This window comes from Meles meles, chromosome 4, assembly GCF_922984935.1.
Source record: "Meles meles chromosome 4, mMelMel3.1 paternal haplotype, whole genome shotgun sequence".
In the NCBI taxonomy this organism is placed as follows: Eukaryota; Metazoa; Chordata; class Mammalia; order Carnivora; family Mustelidae; genus Meles; species Meles meles.
The window spans coordinates 10,653,579-10,673,714 of record NC_060069.1 but is presented as its reverse complement, the minus strand read 5'-3'; the positions used below and the strand labels follow the sequence as shown (position 1 = coordinate 10,673,714).

General features: G+C 40.8%; 1 protein-coding gene across 6 annotated transcripts in view; it reads left to right on the top strand.

The window, feature by feature from the left end:
- COL6A5 (collagen type VI alpha 5 chain) overlaps nucleotides 1-20,136 on the top strand; it is a 145,669-nt gene that overhangs the window by 99,382 nt on the left and 26,151 nt on the right. For all 6 annotated transcript variants that reach the window (XM_046002243.1, XM_046002242.1, XM_046002244.1 and 3 more), the window contains exons 29-37: nucleotides 344-406; nucleotides 2,780-2,815; nucleotides 2,932-2,968; nucleotides 7,504-7,515; nucleotides 9,605-10,089; nucleotides 12,836-12,920; nucleotides 13,467-14,126; nucleotides 16,535-16,619; nucleotides 18,810-19,018. In XM_046002243.1, coding sequence (XP_045858199.1) covers nucleotides 344-406; nucleotides 2,780-2,815; nucleotides 2,932-2,968; nucleotides 7,504-7,515; nucleotides 9,605-10,089; nucleotides 12,836-12,920; nucleotides 13,467-14,126; nucleotides 16,535-16,619; nucleotides 18,810-19,018 — 1,672 coding nt within the window. The remainder of the gene's footprint in view (nucleotides 1-343; nucleotides 407-2,779; nucleotides 2,816-2,931; nucleotides 2,969-7,503; nucleotides 7,516-9,604; nucleotides 10,090-12,835; nucleotides 12,921-13,466; nucleotides 14,127-16,534; nucleotides 16,620-18,809; nucleotides 19,019-20,136) is intronic.

The following is a 20,136-nucleotide window of genomic DNA, read 5'->3' as shown; positions in this document are numbered from 1 at the left end:
AGGAATTTACTTGACTTGAATTAATAGTTGTTTTCTTTAAAAACATTTTTTTTTTTGGAAGGGATGCTTGGGTGGCTCAGTAGGTTGAGTGTCTGACTCCTGATTTCAGCTCAGTTCATAATCTCGGGTCGTGGGTTCAAGCCCCACATCGGGCTTGTGCTCAGCCTGGAGTCTGCTTGAGATTCTTGCTCTTCCTCTCCCTTTGCCCCTCCCCCAGCTCACGCACTCTCTAAATAAATAAAATCTTTAAAAAGGTGTTTTTGAAGTATAAAGTCTCATTAAAACTGAGGTGGTTTCCATGGATACAAACAGTGTGGAAACTAAAGCATGTTCTTATCTGCAGCTCACTGTAGGCCTGAAAGGTGAACAGGGACCTCCAGGACCCCCGGGCCCTCCTGGACGGAGAGTAAGTACACCGCTAGAACTAAGTAGCCTGTACTAGTTTTTAGGATGTTCCCCAGAGGGGCACAGCTTTTTAAGTCAGAGCACTGTGTTCAAGTCCAAGTTCTGCTTCTTGTTAGCTGTGTGCCGTTGGGTTGCTCAACCTGCTCTCAGTTTACTTCTAAAATGGGACAACAGATCCTGTTCTACTACCTCAAAGGGTAGGAGTGAGGACCAGATTCTCAAATATGAGCACTCTTTGTGACTGATAAAGTTCAGTGCAAATATGAGCTGTTACTGTTATTTTTTTACTTACGTTTAAAAATAGGAATGGGAATATGGAAGCTCCATAAAGGTGTCCTGGTAAAGTTTAGCATGCAAGACAAGTTGAAAGTTTCCCCAGTCACTGCTGTTGCCTCCCCATCTTCAAAATGTGGACTCCAGAGACATCGGGAAATATAACTGCAGCTTCCTACTATGCTTCCACTGCAAGAAAAATGTCACCTCTGGGAGCGTTCCCAGGCAGATTCAGGCCCACCTCCCAGTGATGAAACATCCATATCTCTATTTCAGCGCCTCTCCTGTTATCATAATGATTTATGTACACGTCTCTATCCCCTGATGAGTATAGTCAGGTAAGAGCTAAAAGTTGCCAGCACCTGGGTTTGTGTAGAGGTGTAGGAAGCTTTGTGTACAGAGTAGAGAGACAGTCCATCTTGTTCTGTGCACCCTGAGTGTTTTGTGACTACCTGGAGTCCTTCAACTTGGGACCCTAGAGAGAAAACAAAAGCATGGATGTTTTGTGGACGACAATAGAATGAGAGTCAACTGGCTATTAAGGGTTCTCTAATTCTTTTTTTTTCCTTTCACGTCAAGGAGCTGGTGAATATGTAGTCCCCTGGGTGAGACTTAACCTCCGAGCCATGCTGATCTGGTCTGGATTGATTTCCTTTCCAGATTCTGGAGATCTCATGTGGGGGTCCTGCATCTTCCCTGCCTTGTGCTTGGCCCTGCTGGTCCACTAGAGCCTGGTTTCACTGTCCCGGGCTTGCTGCTCTACCAGAACATGACTTCTCCATCTTGGGTCTGCTGGTCTGCTCAAATCAGATCAGCTTCTTTGTCTTGGGCTCTCAATCCTCAGCCTTTGCTTAAGAACTTGCTTGAAGTTCTTTTCTAACTCGGTCCTTTAAGACAGATGCTCTAGAGCTCTGATCCTCTGGAAGATATGGGCTGCCTCCTCTATTTATTAGCCCAAAACTGTTCTTCTCTCTGTTTTAAATCAATGCATTCTTTTCTGTCTTGTGCCATAACCTAAGAAAGGAAGGATGAGACTCTGCCTCTCTCAGTGAGATATGTAATTTCCTGATTCTGGCAAGAAGAATCTGTGCTCCCAGTGGGAAGAATTATGGATGCCACAACATATCTGGATAACACCAGCAGCACACAATGGGCCACCTCAGCATTCAGCAGACATTTAACTGTTTATTGAATAGATGAGTGGGTGGTTGGATGGACAGACGGATGACCCAGTTGTCATTTAGAACAGGGGTCTTACACACACATCCCTGGTTGAGCTTCTGAGGCCAGTGAAATTGTACAAACGTGAGCCTGTAATAGCATTTTCTGGAGCCAGCATACTAGCATTCACCAGTTCCCCAAGAGATCTCTGTGCGTTGAACATGTTAAGAACTGCTGCGAAGAAGCAGCCTGATCCTGAGAAAAGGAAGTAATAAGGGGAGAAAAGGTCAAGCTGTGAAGAAAGTATTGCCTTTATTTATTTGTTCATTTATTTACTTATTTATTTTTTAGGAAGCTTCCTTGATTCATTTCAGCCAATTACATGTACTCCTTTGTTTATCACCTCTTAGCATTTATGAACTTACTCTTTGTGTAAAGCTCTTCTTTTGTATAATGCCCATTTTGCTACGTAATTATTTGTGGTTCTTTCACAAATGTAGAGGTTGTATGTTACCACCTTGCATTTTAAATTCCTTGATTCATAATACATCTGTACCTCTGAATTCTCAACAAATTCCTCTCCCTGTGGCATGCTTTGGGAAGCCTGCAGTTTACATTTCAAGTTTCTCATGAGAAGTACCTTCTAAGTGTTATATCCTTAGTACAAACATCTTTAAGAAATGCTTTTATTTCTTTACTTCTCACCTCAAAAAGTGACTCAGTTCACTCTGGGAAGACATTAGCTTAACTGATCCAACACTGAAACAAAGAAATTTACACCATTGATTTAAGCGGGGAAATAGCACTGTAATCTACCAGTTCTGGAATACTTTAACCATTCTCTGCCAGCTGTGTTTTTAAGAATGAGGTATTTTTCCTTTACTCTCACTTTGTCACTAAAGACTCCATCCCAATAACTTGCTCTGTTTTGTTTTCCTAGGGCATGAAAGGCATGGCAGGGAGGCCTGTATATTCTGTATGTATCTCCTTATTCACAAGTGAAAACCTATCCAGTCCACTGGCCAATAAATACGGCCACTCAGAGGCCACTGTTCTTATGTTTCTGTTCTCTTTCTCTTTTTTTATTTACAGCAATGTGATCTGATCCAGTTCATGAGGGACCATAGTCGTGAGTATCTGTGTGTAATGGGACAAGGGGGGCCTATGGATTGGTGAGGGCACTTAGGATGAGTGTGGTGTGGGCATGCAGAATCAGTAAGCTGAATCCACGGGTGGCATGTGTCCTCTGCAACAGCTTTGTCCTTAGTACTTGCTGTAGGAAGAGCTCACATCAAAGGTGTGAGGGGAAGGGATATAAGAAAAAGACTTAAGAAGTGTGATTCATATAGGAGAGAAAATGTGCTTATGGGGAACAAATCCAACTCAAATGGTATGTGAATTAGCTGACATGATGTTGTACAAAGGTCTGCAAGGGCCTAGTGTTCAAGGGATGAACATGGAGATTTGTGTTTAGTCAGTTAGCTACTTAGTAATGAAGTCTCTTTGGATAGGGTACTTGAATGCAGTTACGGGGCAGTAATGGGGGAGCGGCAAGAGAATATTTTGAGTATAGGAATAAAACAGGAGTCAACAAATATATTGTCTTTGGTTAGGAAGAATGGGAAATGAGGTAGAAAAAGCCCAGTGATCTCATTTCTAACAATTTATCCTAAGGAAATAAAAGAAAAAAAATTATAGGCAAATATGCTTGTCAAAATAGTATTCATTAGAGCAAAATGAATATACCTTTAGACTATTTGCACTTAGAAAATAATGGGTTATGGTACATCATCTTCTGATCAAATACTAAGCAGATACTGTTTTTTTAAAGACTCTATCAGAATATAAATAATATTGTCATTAAAAAGCAGAAAATTAAATTGGATCCTCATTATTTTTACATATAGGTAAATATTTACACAGAAACATGTTGTCAAAGCAAAAGTAGAAAAATGTAACCACTGACTTTGTTAGAGTGGTAGAATTTTAAGTGATCTTTTTTCTTGCTTCCATGTAGACTTATAATGATGCTTATATGATCACTGTCAAAAGAATGTAAGACGGGAGAATTGGAGAGACTTTACTGCAGGAACTGGATAAAGATGTAGTCATTGCAAGTATGGGGCGAGGAAAGAATAAAAAGAAAAACAAGTTTGAAATAAGTACAAGGCCAGAACAGGAGAGGCTTAGTATCACTGTGGATGAGAAGGCAGGAGGAACTGTGAAGGGAAACTTGCTTAGTGGGAAAATAGGATGACTTTAAACATTTTAGAGGTAGGGGGACATTGTGTGAGCCCTAAATGAAGTGATCTCCAGGCAGCTAAATAAACAGACTGTCATAAAGGTATGGATCAAGTAAGGAGACTGCGGTGTTGAAGTCACTCACACACTTGTGGTCCTTGAGGCCACAGGGATGGGTGAGGTCCTAAGGATGTGAAACTACAGAGAAAGAAACAGAAACCCAAAGGATGAATCCAGGAAGACATCTTAGCAGAAAGAGTGGGGCCAAAGGACAGCAAATGGCATTGCAGAGATGGGGAAGTTTCGCAAATGTCGTAGTTTGTAAAGAAGCAGGAAAAGGCCAAGGGAGAGAAGATTCGAATGAAGGGGACCCTGGTGGAAGATGTTGCTTGAGAAGTAGAAAGGCTCTCCAGTACCCAGAGGAAGTGAGAACCAGGGCCTGGGGCTCCAGGAGGAGGACAGAGGGAGAGCCATTGTAGGGCAAGGGAGTTCTTCTCAAGAAATCAGCAGATACCTTCGCAAGGAAGAACAAAGGAGAAGGAAGCAGTGCAGGAGGTAAATACCGGGCTGTGGAGGGTTAGGGATTTGAAGACAGTTTTACAACACTGAATGAAAGAAGTTAGCCAGGAAATTCGGGGGTCAGGGGAGTGTGGGTTCTGTAACCAAACAGTGCTGACTGGGGAGCTTGGACATCCAGAATGCAGAACCGAGATGGCATTTGGGTGACAGGTCTTTAGACCTAATTCAGAGGTGAATTTATAGGTGACATCACGGAAGGCCTGAGGGGTTGGACTCCTGCAGGGCTTCCTGGTCTACCACATTTGTTCTTCAGTCTTGTAGCACCCTAGTCCTGCAACACGCCCAGATCCTGAGACGGCGACTGGGACCCAGGGGGCTAGGGGGAATGAGGAATGCTGGTGGTTGTGTTAGGAGTTAATTGGACAGTTAGGTGGTCAGGACCAGAGTCCCCAATAAGAAAATGGGGAGCTGGAACAACAAAGACATCTTGTTTTATAGCTTAGACAGGACCACAGTAGCATCCTGTCTAGCAGGCTCTGAAGAAGTGACCTTTGCAAGACATCCTGAAACAAAGCAATTAACCATAAAACATCGGTCACTATCACAAGTTGAAACAGTTAGTCTCCTAATGTCAGCCCAAAGGACCATCAACACGTGAACAATAACCCAAGTAGGTAGTCAGGTGCATGATCAAAGCCCTGATTGGCCCGTCCACCAGTTGCAAATAAACGATTAGAATTAGGGGCATAAGTAAAGAAGAGTTTTAGGAAAAATAAACATGTGAAAAGAGATCAAGTGGTTTCCCCGAAGTCAAGCAGCTTTGTCACACTCAAACCCGGACAGGTGTGTCCGACTCCAGAGCCCGTGTTTCTAGCCTCACAGCAAGAGGCTGGTGAACAAATGGAGGTTCTCAGAGCAAAAGGGATCCATGGCGGGCCTTGAGATGCAGAGGAGGCTGTGGGTTCTGAGTCCCGTCTGTTGGCGGTTAGCACTGCAGCAGCCACAGGATTAAGATAGTTCAAAGGTGTTAATGGGGTGACATGAGAGAGCATGAGCTGTGGGACAGCAGGGTGGAAGCTAGGTTGTTGCCAGCTCTGATAAAATCTTATTATATTGAAGGGACTCATTTTCTTTTTAAGAATTGAGAAACATTAGCAAATAAATTGTCAGGCCATTGCTTTCTAAAGATTTACCAACATCTCCCTCAGACTGGTCCCTAACTCATAGAGCAAATCACTTAGAAAAACCAGATGCTGTTTTGCTCAGGAGAAACCCTCAGGGGCTTTCCCAACTCTCCCTAGATACAGAGAGCACTCAAATGGAGCAGCTGTATTTTTTCTAATTTTTTATTTATTTCTTATTTTTTTATAAACATATAATGTATTTTTATCCCCAGGGGTACAGGTCTGTGAATCGCCAGGTTTACACACTTCACAGCACTCACCATAGCACATACCCTCCCCAATGTCCATAACCCAACCACCCTCTCCCAACCCCACCTCCCCCCAGCAACCCCCAGTTTGTTTTGTGAGATTAAGAGTCACTTATGGTTTGTCTCCCTCCCAATCCCATCTTGTTTCATTTATTCTTCTCCTATCCCCCTAACCCCCCATGTTGCATCTCCACGTTCTCATATCAGAGAGATCATATGATAGTTGTCTTTCTCCGATTGACTTATTTCACTAAGCATGATACCCTCTAGTTCCATCCACGTCATCGCAAATGGCAAGATTTCATTTCTTTTGATGGTTGCATAGTATTCCATTGTGTATATATACCACCTCTTCTTTATCCATTCATCTGTTGATGGACATCTAGGTTCTTTCCATAGTTTGGCCTTTGTAGACATTGCTGCTGTAAAAATTCGAGTGCACGTGCCCCTTCGGATCACTACGTTTGTATCTTTAGGGTAAATACCCAGTAGTGCAATTGCTGGGTCATAGGGTAGCATCCCTTCCTGATCAAAACTCTTCAAAGTGTAGGGATAAATGGCACATACCTCAATATTATCAAAGCCGTCTATGAAAAACTCACTGCAAATATCATTTTCAATGGAGAAAAACTGAAAACTTTTCCACTAAGGTCAGGAACATGGCAGGGATGTCCATTATCACCACTGCTATTCAACATAGTACTAGAAGTCCTAGCCTCAGCAATCAGACAACAAAAAGAAATTAAAGGCATCCAAATTGGCAAAGAAGAAGTCAAACTATCACTCTTTGCGGATGATATGATACTATATGTGGAAAACCCAAAAGTCTCCACTCCAAAACTGCTAGAACTTGTACAGGAATTCAGTAAAGTGTCAGGATATAAAATCAATGCACAGAAATCAGTTGCATTTCTGTACACCAACAACAAGACAGAAGAAAGAGAAATTAAGGAGTCAATCCCATTTATAATTGCAGCAGCTGTATTTTTAAACAAAGACCAAGATTATTGGGAAATCCCCATATTTCTGCAGGGAAAGAGAGGTTCCCAAGGGGTTCATCTGGGAAGAACATAAGCCCTCATATTTTAGCCTTGCCTTGCTGAATGACGCTCAAGGCTATAGGAAGAGAGACAAAACAAATTGAATTTGAGCTATCTTGCCTTTTAATCAGAGGCTCATCTATTCTGCTTCGAAGACAAGTGATCAGTGTTTCATATTTCAGCTGAGATTGTGCTGAAAACTGCTGACCTTGGCTCATAAGGAGAAAAGGTCAGGAAGGTTCCCCATTAGTGAACTTCTGTGTACATGTTCCTCAGGCCCCCAACCTTGACTTCCTATAATTTAGGAATTAGCCTCATCTGTAAGTAGAGTCAAACAAAATATTAAGGTTTGCTGAAATTTTGTTCTAGGGGATTATTTTTAGTCTGCCAAAAATATAACCAATTCTTCTCTCTCTCTCTCTGTTTTTATAGCTTGCTGGAAAGGTGAGTATTCTTACTGTACTGTGCTTCTTGTTGAAGTAATTAACTGCATTCTGACAAGACCCATTTAGGAGAAACTCTTAGCCCCATGGGAAAAAGGACTTCTTCCTTCTATGCAGACACTTCTATCTTATGATTATGGCTATAGTTGTCAATGTCATGTTTCTACCTGATTGTTAAGATGGTGACACCCAGCCCCGATCCTCTTCACACTATTGTGCTTTCTAGGTCTTGTCTCAGTTCACAGTTCAGCCTCTTCACAGAGGAGGCCACGTTACTGGGGAACTCAGGGATGGGGCTCTGAATGACCACATTCTTTTGCTCTGTTGCTGACCCTGTGGACACTGGCCTCTTGGACTGTTGATATTTGCTTTCCTGTCTCTGACCCACACACATCTTTCATCTCACCAAGTGCCCACATCTTGTACACCTGACCTTGCTGTGGATGATCTTCCTGGGGCCTGGACTGCAATGGGTGTCCCAGGGCACCGTAGATCCCTTGGACTCCCTTGTTGCTGAAGCAGTTATGTCAAGGTGAAAAGATCCTGGACTTCCAGAAGCCTGCTGAAGTAGACCCATAGGGATTTATTCCAAAAGTTTGAGCTTATCCCAAATTTTGACATCATGAGTTTTAATTCTGAAAAACAAACAAACAAAAAAAACAAAAAAAGTTACACATGTAAGTACCCAATAAAATTTTATGGATTTGAATTAAATTTATTAGATACCCTGCTGGGCCCTAGGAAAAGAAGAAAATAAAAATAAACAGAAACTGGTTCTGCTTTCTGGGAGAATCTGTGACAATAGGTCAGTCTTGAAGATGCTTGCCTACCACTTCTTTAATTTTTAGTATTAGGGCTAAGAAGGGAAAAATAATTAATTTTTCATATTTTATTGTTCATTATTGGCTTTGATATTTTTTTTCTTCACTGAAAATTCCTTGACTCAAGACATCTCTAGCTCAATCTTTCCTCTCCTATCCTATTGCTGAGAACAGTGGGTTGGTATGTGGGTTATTTAGAGTCTAATGTGCTTGGGAACTTAGCCAGATTGAGGATAGTAGAGCAGGCTATGTAGAGGAGGGTGTTGGTTTTTTTAAATAACCCCTTTTTCTCTTCCTATGTTGAGACTTTAATAACACTTTGAACAGTTAGGTTTGATACATAGGGCAGATTCCCTATGAGATTCCCAAAGCTCAATCATCAGAAGATTATTAGCACTGAGTTGGAAATTGCAGACAGCCCCATTTTTATAACAGCTCATTGCAAGCCTGCTGGGGTCCAGCCACCCTTGCTTTCATTTAAAAGTTGACTCCCCCCACCCCAAAAAATAAATAAATAAATAAATAAATAAAAGTTGACTCCCATGAGGTCCCTGAGGACCCCTCTCTTGGGAAACAGCCTCTTTGTCCTCCAAATGCTCATGGAGAATAATAGTCACTCTGTACCTTTCCATGGGACAATCCTCTCCAGGATCGAGTCCTTGAGGGCAGGCTTGAATTTCGGTCATCTTTGCATGTATCTCGGTGTATATCACCTGTCATGTCAGCCAGCATGCTACTGAGTGAATATGTATTGCCTAAGTGGATGAAAATCTTCCAACTGACTATAGTCATTAGTAGATCATGTCTGAAGATTTTTGAAGACAGTAAACTTTCAAAACCTATTTCCTTTCATTCATGTTTTAGAATCATTTCCTTTTATTCATGTTTTAAAATTGTTACTTACAGTAAAGCTCATTTTTTCGTGTGAGTTCCCTTTCAACACGTGCGTAGATTCGTGTAACCACCACCATGACCGGGATTCAGAACTCTTCTACCAGCCCAGATACTCCCATCAATTTGTTTAGAAACAGCAGGCTGGTTGCAGGCTGTGAAGTCTGAGCGTTCATACCACCACATATGAATGCTCTAGACGCATGTAACACCTTCACGAGAACGAGTTACTTGTGCATCCCTCTAGCTCTGGAGCTGGAGGCAACCCCTCATCTCCGTAGCCCGTGGTGTGAACCAGCCTCAGCCCTGGAGGGAAAGGCACCAGAAGGTCCTCTGATCAGTGAAATGACTTCATACTTCTGCTTTTCATGTTTGCAGAAACGTGTCCAGTGTACCCAACAGAGCTGGTATTTGCCCTGGACCAGTCCTACGACATCTCCGAACAGAGATTTGACGAAATGAGGGAAATCATCACATCCATTGTCAATGACCTTAACATCAGGGAAAGTAACTGCCCCGTGGGAGCCAGAGTTGTTGTAGTTTCCTATGATTCAGGCACCAGCTACCTCATTCGTGGGTCGGACTACCGTAACAAGAAGCAGCTCCTCCAGCTTATTTCCCAGATGAAATATCAAACCCCCACAGAAGCCCGAGACATTGGTAATGCAATGAGGTTTGTGGCCCGGAACGTTTTCAAGCGGACACAGGCAGGAGCCAACGTGAGGAAGGTCGCTGTGTTTTTCAGCAATGGACAAGCGGCCAGTCAGTCGTCCATCATCACGGCCACCATGGAGTTCAGTGCCCTAGATATCAGCCCAGCAGTCTTTGCTTTTAATGAAAAGATTTTCCTTGAGGCTTTTGCGGTAAGAACTTCCCTTGGCAACTTCTGCCTGTATCACGTGATAAGATGGGGATAGCGGGGAGTAGTGTTGGAGGTGGGATAGAGGGTCTCTCTTTTTCTGCAGTTTCCTCAGCTGTATTGTTGCCAGGGTCCATGAAATCCGGTGTCTGATGGCAACAGTAGTCAGAAATGACGGCGGCCACACTTACTCAGTTCCCGCTGTGCACCAGGCGCTGTCCCTAGAACTTTACCTACATGCTCACAGTCCTCTGAAGTGAATGTTGTTATCTCCATTTAAAAATGAAGAAGAGTTTGGGGGACTTCTCCAATTTTGTGCAGCTATTAAATGGTTAAATCAGAATTCCAGCTAAGGTGTGTCTGACAGAAGGGGCCATGAATTTGGGGCTCTACCAGCCCCCTGCAGATCAGGTGTTTCTCACATCTGTCATCTGCTTGCTTTATCTCATTGACTAGCTGGTCTTAACTTATGACAGATGAGGTTTAGGGGCTCTCTGAACCCTAATGTTGTGTAAAACATTTAATGAAAATGAATATATGAACCCAAGAGAGGTTTGGACCAAGAGATTCTTATGCGAATCTATGTTTCTGCCTCTCCCCCCAAAACTGAAGAATTTCTCCATCTACTGTTCTACTGTTTTTAAATATATTCAGGTTGTCCATCAACTACATGCTCCTGGAACTGAGTGAAGCCATGGTGTCATCCAAGAGGTTATAAAAGTCTAGAAATATCCACAAATACCTATATTTCTACTTTAAAAAGAAAAAGAAGCACGCTTTAACACAAAGAGAATTAATCTGTTCATGACACATCCAAGTAGTTTTTGGGAATAGGAGCCACAGGGAGAGACACAATAGAAACTGACAGAAAGGGGGCGCCTGGGTGGCTCAGTGGGTTAAAGCCTCTGCCTTCGGCTCAGGTCATGATCTCAGGGTCCTGGGATCGAGCCCCACATCGGGTTCTCTGCTCCGCAGGGAGCCTGCTTCCTTTCTTCTCTCTTTGCCTGCCTCTCTGCCTAGTTGTGATTTCTCTCTGTCAAATAAATAAAATATTAAAAAAAAAAAAAAAAAAGAAACTGACAGAAAGGATTGTAGGAAGTCAAAGTTTTCTCTATTAAAAATGATTATCTCCCAGCATACTAGATTACTTACTTATTTGTTATTTTATGGTATGTGTCCCTGCTGCACTAGACGGTAAGGTAGAGATTTTATCTGCTTTGTTTGTTTTTGTGTCCCCAGTTCCTAGAATACCACCTAAACATTATCGACATTTAGTAAGGATTTATTGGATGAATGAATGAATGAATGAAGATCATATAGTTTATTCCTATGAATAAACTTCCTTGATTTACCAAGGCAGCCTTTAGTCTTTCCATTGGGGACAAGCAAGGTCAAATGCAAAATAATACCCAAAGCAGCCAAAGTTCACAAAAGAAATAGTAAGGAATGTGGTAAATACTTTCTGATTATAAGACTGGAATAATTATAAGTATTTTCAAAACTCACTCAACACTTTGCAGTAAAACAGGGTGTGGCTTTTCTAACCCTTTACTTTCCCAAGGAGAACGGGGAAAAAACATGAGTATTCTTGTGATTGAAAGATACCTCATCACCACCTGGGAATGATGGGTTTCTTTCATTGTAACGAAAGTATCTGCCTTCCTGGTGCCTCAAACAGAGTAAATGTCCAATAGATAGCTATTGACTCACTGAATGAATGAGTGAATTAGAGAATGAATGAATGCCATATATTGCCCATTTCAGTAAATATTAAAGCAAGGAAAGCAATAAAAAAAAAAACAGATGAAATCAGGCCATGTACTACCGTGTTTTCTGTCTACTATCTTTGGAAATAAACTTTTAAATGAGAATTTGTGATTGAGGAAGTCCACTTGACACCTGAAAGACGTACTTTCTTCTAAATAATGTTATTGAGATGGAAATAGTTGGGATCACTGTTTAAAGAGGCCAAAGGAAACTTGTATGTAGATAAAATTTCTGCAGAATCCAACTTCAGAAGCAGATATGTGGTACATAACCGGCTGGTACATAATCAGAAGTATATAGGGGCGCCTTGCTGGCTTAGTCAGTAGAAAATGAGACTCTTGATCCTGGGGTTGTGAGTTTGAGCCCCACATGGGGTACTTAAAAAAATAACCAAAAAAGGGGCTCGTGGGTGGCTCAGTGGTTTAAGTTGCTGCCTTCGGCTCAGGTCGTGATCTCAGGGTCCTGGGATCGAGTCCCGCATCGGGCTCTCTGTTCGGCAGGGAGCCTGCTTCCCTCTCACTCTCTCTGCCTGCCTCTCTGCCTACTTGTGATCTCTCTCTGTCCAATAAATAAATAAAATCTTAAAAAAAAAAGAAGAAGCAGCAGCATGTAAGATTCAGTGATGAATTTCAGAATTGGAAAGAAGTGTGAGATTTTTAATTCTTGTCCTGGTGGGTAAATTTGATGGTTATCGTGTGATATTTTTTTTTCGCCATAAAATAAAGATGCTGATACCTCCCTTACATACTTTGTGTGGTTTAGAATAAAAGGGGGATGGTGTGTGGGTATATGTGTGTATGTGAGAGAGAGAAGGAGAGAGAGAGAAAGAAAGAGAGAGATACTGAGTAGAAAAGGCTATAATGCAAGATAATGGTAATTAGCTAGGGGTTTTTAAAACTAATCCTTAAAGTAAGGCACACAATGGCCTCCTGATAATGGTTAAAGAAAATGATCAAATAAGCATGTACTTGTTTTCATCACAGTTTGACGACACTGGAACATTTCAGGTGATCCCAGTTTCTCCAAATGAGTCATTAGAAAAATTTCGACGCTGTACACTTTGCTACGGTAAGACCCTTGAGAATTTATTGTGCAGAAACAAATGCCTACAGGGTAAGTTATTAAGTCTGACTTTATCAGATATTTCTGGTTTTGAGTTTAGATTCTATTATCGGTTTTCCAGTCTTCCAATACCATACATCAGGGTTTCAATCTCTGTAATATTTAGAACTTCCAGAATGTGAAAATGTGTTTAGAATACTATCCCAATTGTTGTGGTTTTTCTTAGGGGACAGTTTGGTAGTGTGTGTATCAAAAACCTCTAAAATATTGAAAATATTTTCTAAAGGAGTTGAGGCATGACTTGCAGACTTCAAGTGTACATGCTACCTACATCTGCTTTCAAAAAAAATCTTCCCAAATTGCCCTCTGGTGGCCACAGAAATATTGGGGCATTGAAAATTCTTCATTAACTAAATAATGTGAGATTAAAGAGGTCCTGATCAGATTATTAATACTTGGTAATCAGTCACTGAATCACTTGAAAAAGATCTCAAACAACAGTGTCTTGTTGCGCAGACATTGAACCAATCATGAGTCTCTCTGTGTTTTCAGATAAATGTTTTCCAAATGCTTGCATCAAAGAGATTTTTATACCTGAAAACTCATACATGGATGTAGCCTTCCTCTTAGACAATCCTCGGACTATAGCAAATGATGAGTTTAATGCTGTGAAAACCTTGGTGAGCTCCGTGATCGACAACTTCAACATTGCATCAGACCCTAGAATCTCAGACTTTGGTGATAGGATTGCCCTATTGAGCTATTCTCCTTGGGATAATTCTAGGAGAAAGAAGGCTGTGGTAAAAACAGAGTTTGGATTTACAACTTATAATAGTGGAGTCCTAATGAAGAGGCACATCCAGTCTTCCCTCCAACAGCTTAAAGGAGAAACTACCATTGGCCATACCCTACTGTGGGCTGTGGAGAACCTCTTCCCACAAACACCAAACTTAAGAAAACACAAGGTCATTTTTGTTATCTCAGCTGGAGAATATCATGAGAGAAAGGAATTCTTAAAGAAGGTGGCTCTGAGGGCCAAGTGCCAAGGCTATGTCATATTTGTGATTTCCCTGGGCTCTGCATATAAGGAGGACATGGAGGAGTTAGCCAGCTACCCACTGGAGCACCATCTGATACAGCTTGGGAGAATTCATAAACCAGATCTGGATTATATTACGAAGTTTCTAAAGCCATTTGTTTATTCAATCAGACGTAAGTCATTATTTTGTTTTTCTTCTTTGTTTCATTAAATTTAGTGTTTGTTAGTAGTATTCATAGCCTAACACGTCTTTGAATCTATAGCTAAGCCAAATATACAAATTAGATTGTGAAACAGGGACAGGGGTGGGACACATCCTGCTTCTACTTTGTTTTTACCTTGGCCATAATGTGGCAAGACCTCTTTCATGATAAATGTCTATTACAGAGAATCTCAGCACTACCAGTACAGAGTGACTGGAGGTCCCTGGAGCCACACCTGTTCGACCTAAAGAAGTTTTAGCAGTCCTTCCATGAGCGTTTACATGAAAGTTTGCCCTATTGCACCTAGTTTTTTTCAACCATGGCACACTCTGGAGACCTGTATGAAGGTTTAAAGATGGCACAGTCCTATGCTGTTCCCAAAGAGCATAAGCATACAGATCACATAGGAATCTTGTCCTGGTTCAGTATGTATAGGGTGGAGGGTCTGCATTTCTAATAGTCTTCCCAGTGATGTCAATGCTTCTGGTCCAATAATGACACTGAGTAGGAAGGCTTGAGGCCAATGCACTACAAAATGTCACCCATTGGTTGGGTAATATCCCCAAACTGATCAGCAAGAGAGAAATACAGACATTGAGAATAAGCATCTGCAAACTTTTAAGGCAATTTGACATTACCACAGCATACAAGTGCATGAACAGTGTACTTGCTCTCATGTAACAAGATAGAAACCACAAGTGTCAGTCTCCAAAGGATTAGGAATAAAAATATCTTCCCCACAAATGATTTGAGAAAATCTCTAGAGCAGTGGTTCTTGACTGGGGATGATTTTTGTCCCCCCAAATTTTGGAAATGTCAATAGCACTGAAACCGAGAAACCCTGCCTCTAGGGCATCCTACAGAATCAGGGCTGAACCCGTTCTCTATGGGACTCTACCAGGTTTAGATGTAGGTTCTGGTGGAACCAATCCCACCACCCTTTAAATTCTAAAGTTGCCCTGGTATTTAAGGAATCTCCAAGAGCACCATCATGACAATATCTTGAGCTTTCACTCTCCATTGCAGAGAAAGCTCCACCTTTAATTTAATCAGTTGTAAGATATACCATTATATTATGTAAAAAGAAAGAAAAAGTGCTTCCAATTAAATGTTGATACCAGCTTCCCTATTAGAGTTTTGTATTTTAGAGTAATTGAAAGAGTCTTTTTAGACAGACAGGCAGATGTCCCTCTTGTGCATGCATGAACAGGGAATATGTGTGGAATTGACTGGTGGGGGCATTCCTAACACTTCTTCACATTCAAAACTGGACTCCTGGGAGCTGTTTCTTGACTCCAACTCACTGAGATCTATCCTGTTCAATGCAGTATTGTCCTTTATGTCATCAGGATTGATGGCTATACAGCAGGTTTGAAAGACTATGAAACAATTCAGAGATGTTCTTGCTGGGCTCTCAAGTTAAGCTTTGCAGTGGTTAGAGCTAGCTTGCTTTTGATTGCCACCTGAACAATGTGGTAAATACATCCAGGTCAGTGCCTGCCCGTAACTGCTTGGTTCATTAATACTGCCTGGAAATGTTCCTAAACTACTGACCCTTATTCTATGATTTTTGGTGCCGGCATGTTTACTGTTCCCTCGTGCACGGGCGACAGCCCCCGTATGACAGTTCCCGCCTCACTAATGACAGCTGGCAGTTGCAACTGATTAGAAGACTTAGTCTCATTTCCGAGAAATGGGGGGAAAATGCTCATCTTAGAACTAGAGAAGTACAACTGTTATAAAACCATAAACAATCTCTGAGCTATTTTCATGGAATTGTGGATCATCCCGTGGCCAAAAGCCTTCTTTAACTAAAAACTATTCTCCTGAATGAAGAAAAATAAGGATATACTTTTTAATACAGAATGACAGTGGGAAGGGAATAAGAGGGCATATTATTTAGGTCAGTACACTAAAACCTTTTCTTTGATTATTTTCCTCCTAGGAAATTGGTGTTAATGGGTACAGCAGCACAGAAATAGCAGCATGTAATAAAATGCTACCCTTTCTAGGTTTGATTCATTAGCACAAATCCGAGTGAAAAGCTTGATGGATTCAGAATAAAATTTCCCTTAGATCCTATTAGCCTGAGCATGTGGAAATCATGTGTTTCTGCATCACAATTAACCTTTAAATGAACAATTTGAGGAGGTTTGTTTTCCATGGGTCTAGTAATTCTTTGGCTGCAAAACCCTCTAAAATCAAGTTTTGAATGCTGTTTCTAGCTGCTACTATTTTCTGTTTCCATCCCAGCCAAGTTTGGCTGAAATATTTTAGTGACAGTGATTGCTTCAAGAAGATTCCTTTTGGGATTCTTTTTCTTTAGCAAACATAATTTCTGATTTAAAAACCTAATTCTAACTCTGCTCTCTCTATAGGAGGATTCAATGAGTACCCCCCACCAGAGCTTGAGAATGCATGCAGACTCATCTCAGAAGAAGTTTATCAAAATAGTGGTCTCCTGTGAGTTAGAAATCTCTTCCATTTACAAGTGACTGTTAATTGACTGATGGGTGTATAACTGTTGATGGCAGGTTATTAGGTTGAGGAAGCTAATAAGGTCTCTGAAGTAAAGTCTTCCCATATTTTCCATTTTCTATAGCAGAAGCCACACAGCAAGGATGCTTTCTGGATTGATGTTTCTGTAACATCCTCATGAGCTGTATTACAGTTTTGCCTTTCTGTTCATGGTTTCCTGAGAAAGTCCCACATTGAAATCTACTCCAGAATAGAACCCACAATATAGCCGTAGCCACTACAGCCTCCCTTCCCGTCTCTACCCAGCATCAGCCCTGAGTTCTAGCCATACTGGACTCTTGTTTGCTTTGCGTGAATGGTGGCTTCTCCTTCCTGGGTCTTGGGTCACACCACTTGGAAACCTGTTCCTTCCAGTGAAAGCTTACCCATCATCCATGGCCCCTTTGAACCCCATTTTTACTTTCAAAATCCTTATTTTCTTGTACCTTCTTATACTTCTGGGGAGGCGGTTATTACAGTTTATCTCAAAGGCTTGTCTCACTGAAGTCTGGAGTTACATGCAATTCATTGTTTCATCCCAAAAGATGGCATGAAAGACCCCGCCATGTAATTGCACATATAAGTATTTCCTTCTTAAAATTGTATCCTAAGTAACAATATAAATACTTAATCTGAATAAATCTTGAACTTCAAACAGAGTGAGTGGCCCCTTTGGTTTCTCTCTGCTTCTCTGTATTTCCCCAAGCTTGGATCCCCAACAGCAGCCTTGAGAAAGCCCGGATTTAAGCCCATAATTACTTCTTCCTCTTAGATTGCAATTAAGCAAAGAGCTTCTCAGAACAGATAAGGTCTCTTACACACATCCAGAAGCACAATGGCAAGATGAAGTGTGCTCAGAATTCATGCAAGTATATATTCCTGTAATTTCAGATTTCATTCACTTGGAACTTTAGCAAGAAAGGGTCCAGCAGCCAACACCTGAAGAATAACATGGCACTGATGTCATGTGAAGTAATATTTCCCAGCATTGAATAAGTCATAAATTCATTTAAAGTCATCAATTCATTTAAATTCTTATGGAACTGCAGACAAAATATTATAATGTTATTCAGACATGTACAAACATAAATCTAGCTGTGAATACTATGTTTGTAGTTCTCGTGCAACTATCAGACTAAAATACATGTGCGTCAAACCCGAGCAAAATCAGTAAGACACAAATTGAAAATGTTAATTTAATATAATGGATGATTCTGCTTTGCCAAAATAGAATTCCTGAAAACTGGAAAAATGTGGTATATATTGGTAAAAAAAAAATGTTAAATACAATGCATGTTGCAGAAGTACACCTGCTTTCAGCTTTGCCTACTCTGTTGCATGAAACCTAAATTCCTCACTGCTGTCTTCACTTGTGCTGTTGCAGAAGTGTCGTTCATATTGTGGGTCATCATATCATTTGGCTTTAACTTGTGTGAGTGTGTTATTCATGTGTTATGTCTGACCTTTGTATCTTTCCACATAAACTCCAATAGTCAAAGTAATACTGCCGGGTACCAAACACTAGTATCAAATACAAATGTGAACGTGGACACTGAAATTACGTCAAGGTGCATAAATAGAATAAAAATAAGAATCAACTTAATATTGAATATGTTTTCTATCTTCATCTAAATGAAAACACATTCTCAAATTATCAGAGAATTCATAAACTCCAAGAATATGAATGTAGACACCAATTTAAGAGATCTGATGTCAATGAGATAAGTTTTGTATAGTCTCATTCTTCTCAGAACAGGTCTTGGTTTCTATTTTCTCTATTTTCTGTGGAGAGTGACATCAATCTGAGAAATTGTATGGTTGTTCCAAATAACCTGTGACCGACTTTCTTGTCATTGATCTAAAACTATGGCAAATTAGACTCATATTATTCCAAAATAGTAGTTATTAGGCTATAAGTAGATGGGGGAAAGGAAGGACAAGTAAGAATAGTTTATCAGTTTATTCTTTTTAATAATAACAAATCTTAATGAATAATTTTATTGAAATGAATTTAAATGTTTACCACTTGTTTTCTTCTAAGAAATGACTAAGTAACCATATCAAATTGTTGAGATATTTTGTTTGCATTCCTCAAGGCAACCAAATTCATCTAAAAATTCTGTTTTTATCTGCTAGATTTACTCCTGAGCCACAGGATATTTCTTCAGGAGAGAACAGCTTCATTGACCAGGAATTAAGTGCTGGAAAAGACTCTTCCTTTATGTTGGAGGACATTGGAAGTGACTCTTTGGTTTACATACCAAGTCATATGCTTATGCCACAAGAATTAAAGATCACACACGAGAAAGGTCACGATTCTGAAAAAATTGCAAGTTTAACTTCTGGTAAGGAAACAAAAAGTTATGATGGAATTTTTAAATAATGGGGTCCTTGTCTTTTAATACTAGCAGAGAACCCAGTAAATGAAGGCTGTTCTCTAGGGTGATTTTTTTTTTTTCAAGTTCAAGATGGTAGCTACAGCTGCTGCTATGGTTGAAAGTGAAGATTTAGGGGCGCCTGGGTGGCTCAGTGGATTAAGCCGCTGCCTTCGGCTCAGGTCATGATCTCAGGGTCCTGGGATCGAGCCCCGCATCAGGCTCTCTGCTCCACAGGGAGCCTGCTTCCTCCTCTCTCTCTGCCTGCCTCTCTGCCTGCTTGTGATCTCTCTCTCCGTCAAATAAATAAATAAAATCTTTAAAAAAAAAAAAAAAAAAAGAAAGTGAAGATTTAGGGGCACCTGGGTGGCTCAGTGGGTTAAGCCTCTGCCTTCGGCTCAGGTCATGATCTCAGTGTCCTGGTATCGAGCCCCATATCGGGCTCTCTGCTCAGCAGGGATCCTGCTTCTCCCCTCTCTCTCTGCCTGCTTGTGATCTCTATCTGTCAAAAAAAAAAAAAAATCTTTAAAAAAAAGAAAAAGAAAATGAAGATTTACAAGTTAATGGGCACCGCTGTGCCAGAAGACCACTGATATAAGCTCTAAGAAATGTCCCTGATGTTCTCACCAGGCTTAAGATTTCTCTAGAAGGTTAGTGTGATGTAGAAGGAAACAATACAGAGAATATCAGAGCAAAGCAAGGATTAAAATCACTTTAAAAGTTGGCTGAGCCAATGCCTCAGACTCTGTGATTGCATGAGAAGGTATGGTATTTTTGAGGTACTTGGAAATGATAGAGCACAGACTGTCCCTCTGTCTGCTCTATACATTTGGGTGGCGAAGCAAGAATACCTTTTGGCAGGATTTAATACTTTAAAACAAATCAGTTACGTAGGCTTTTTGTCTGTGTTTTCCTTGAAAGGCAGGACATTCTAAACAGACTTCAACCATTTCCAGCTATGCATGTTAAAGGCTTCCAAAATGCTCATTTGACCATAATGCCAGCATCGAATGCATTACGTCAGAAGTAGCACGTATGTTGTTAGACAATGCAAGTTTAAAAGGAAAAGGGGCCAAGTTTATACCAGT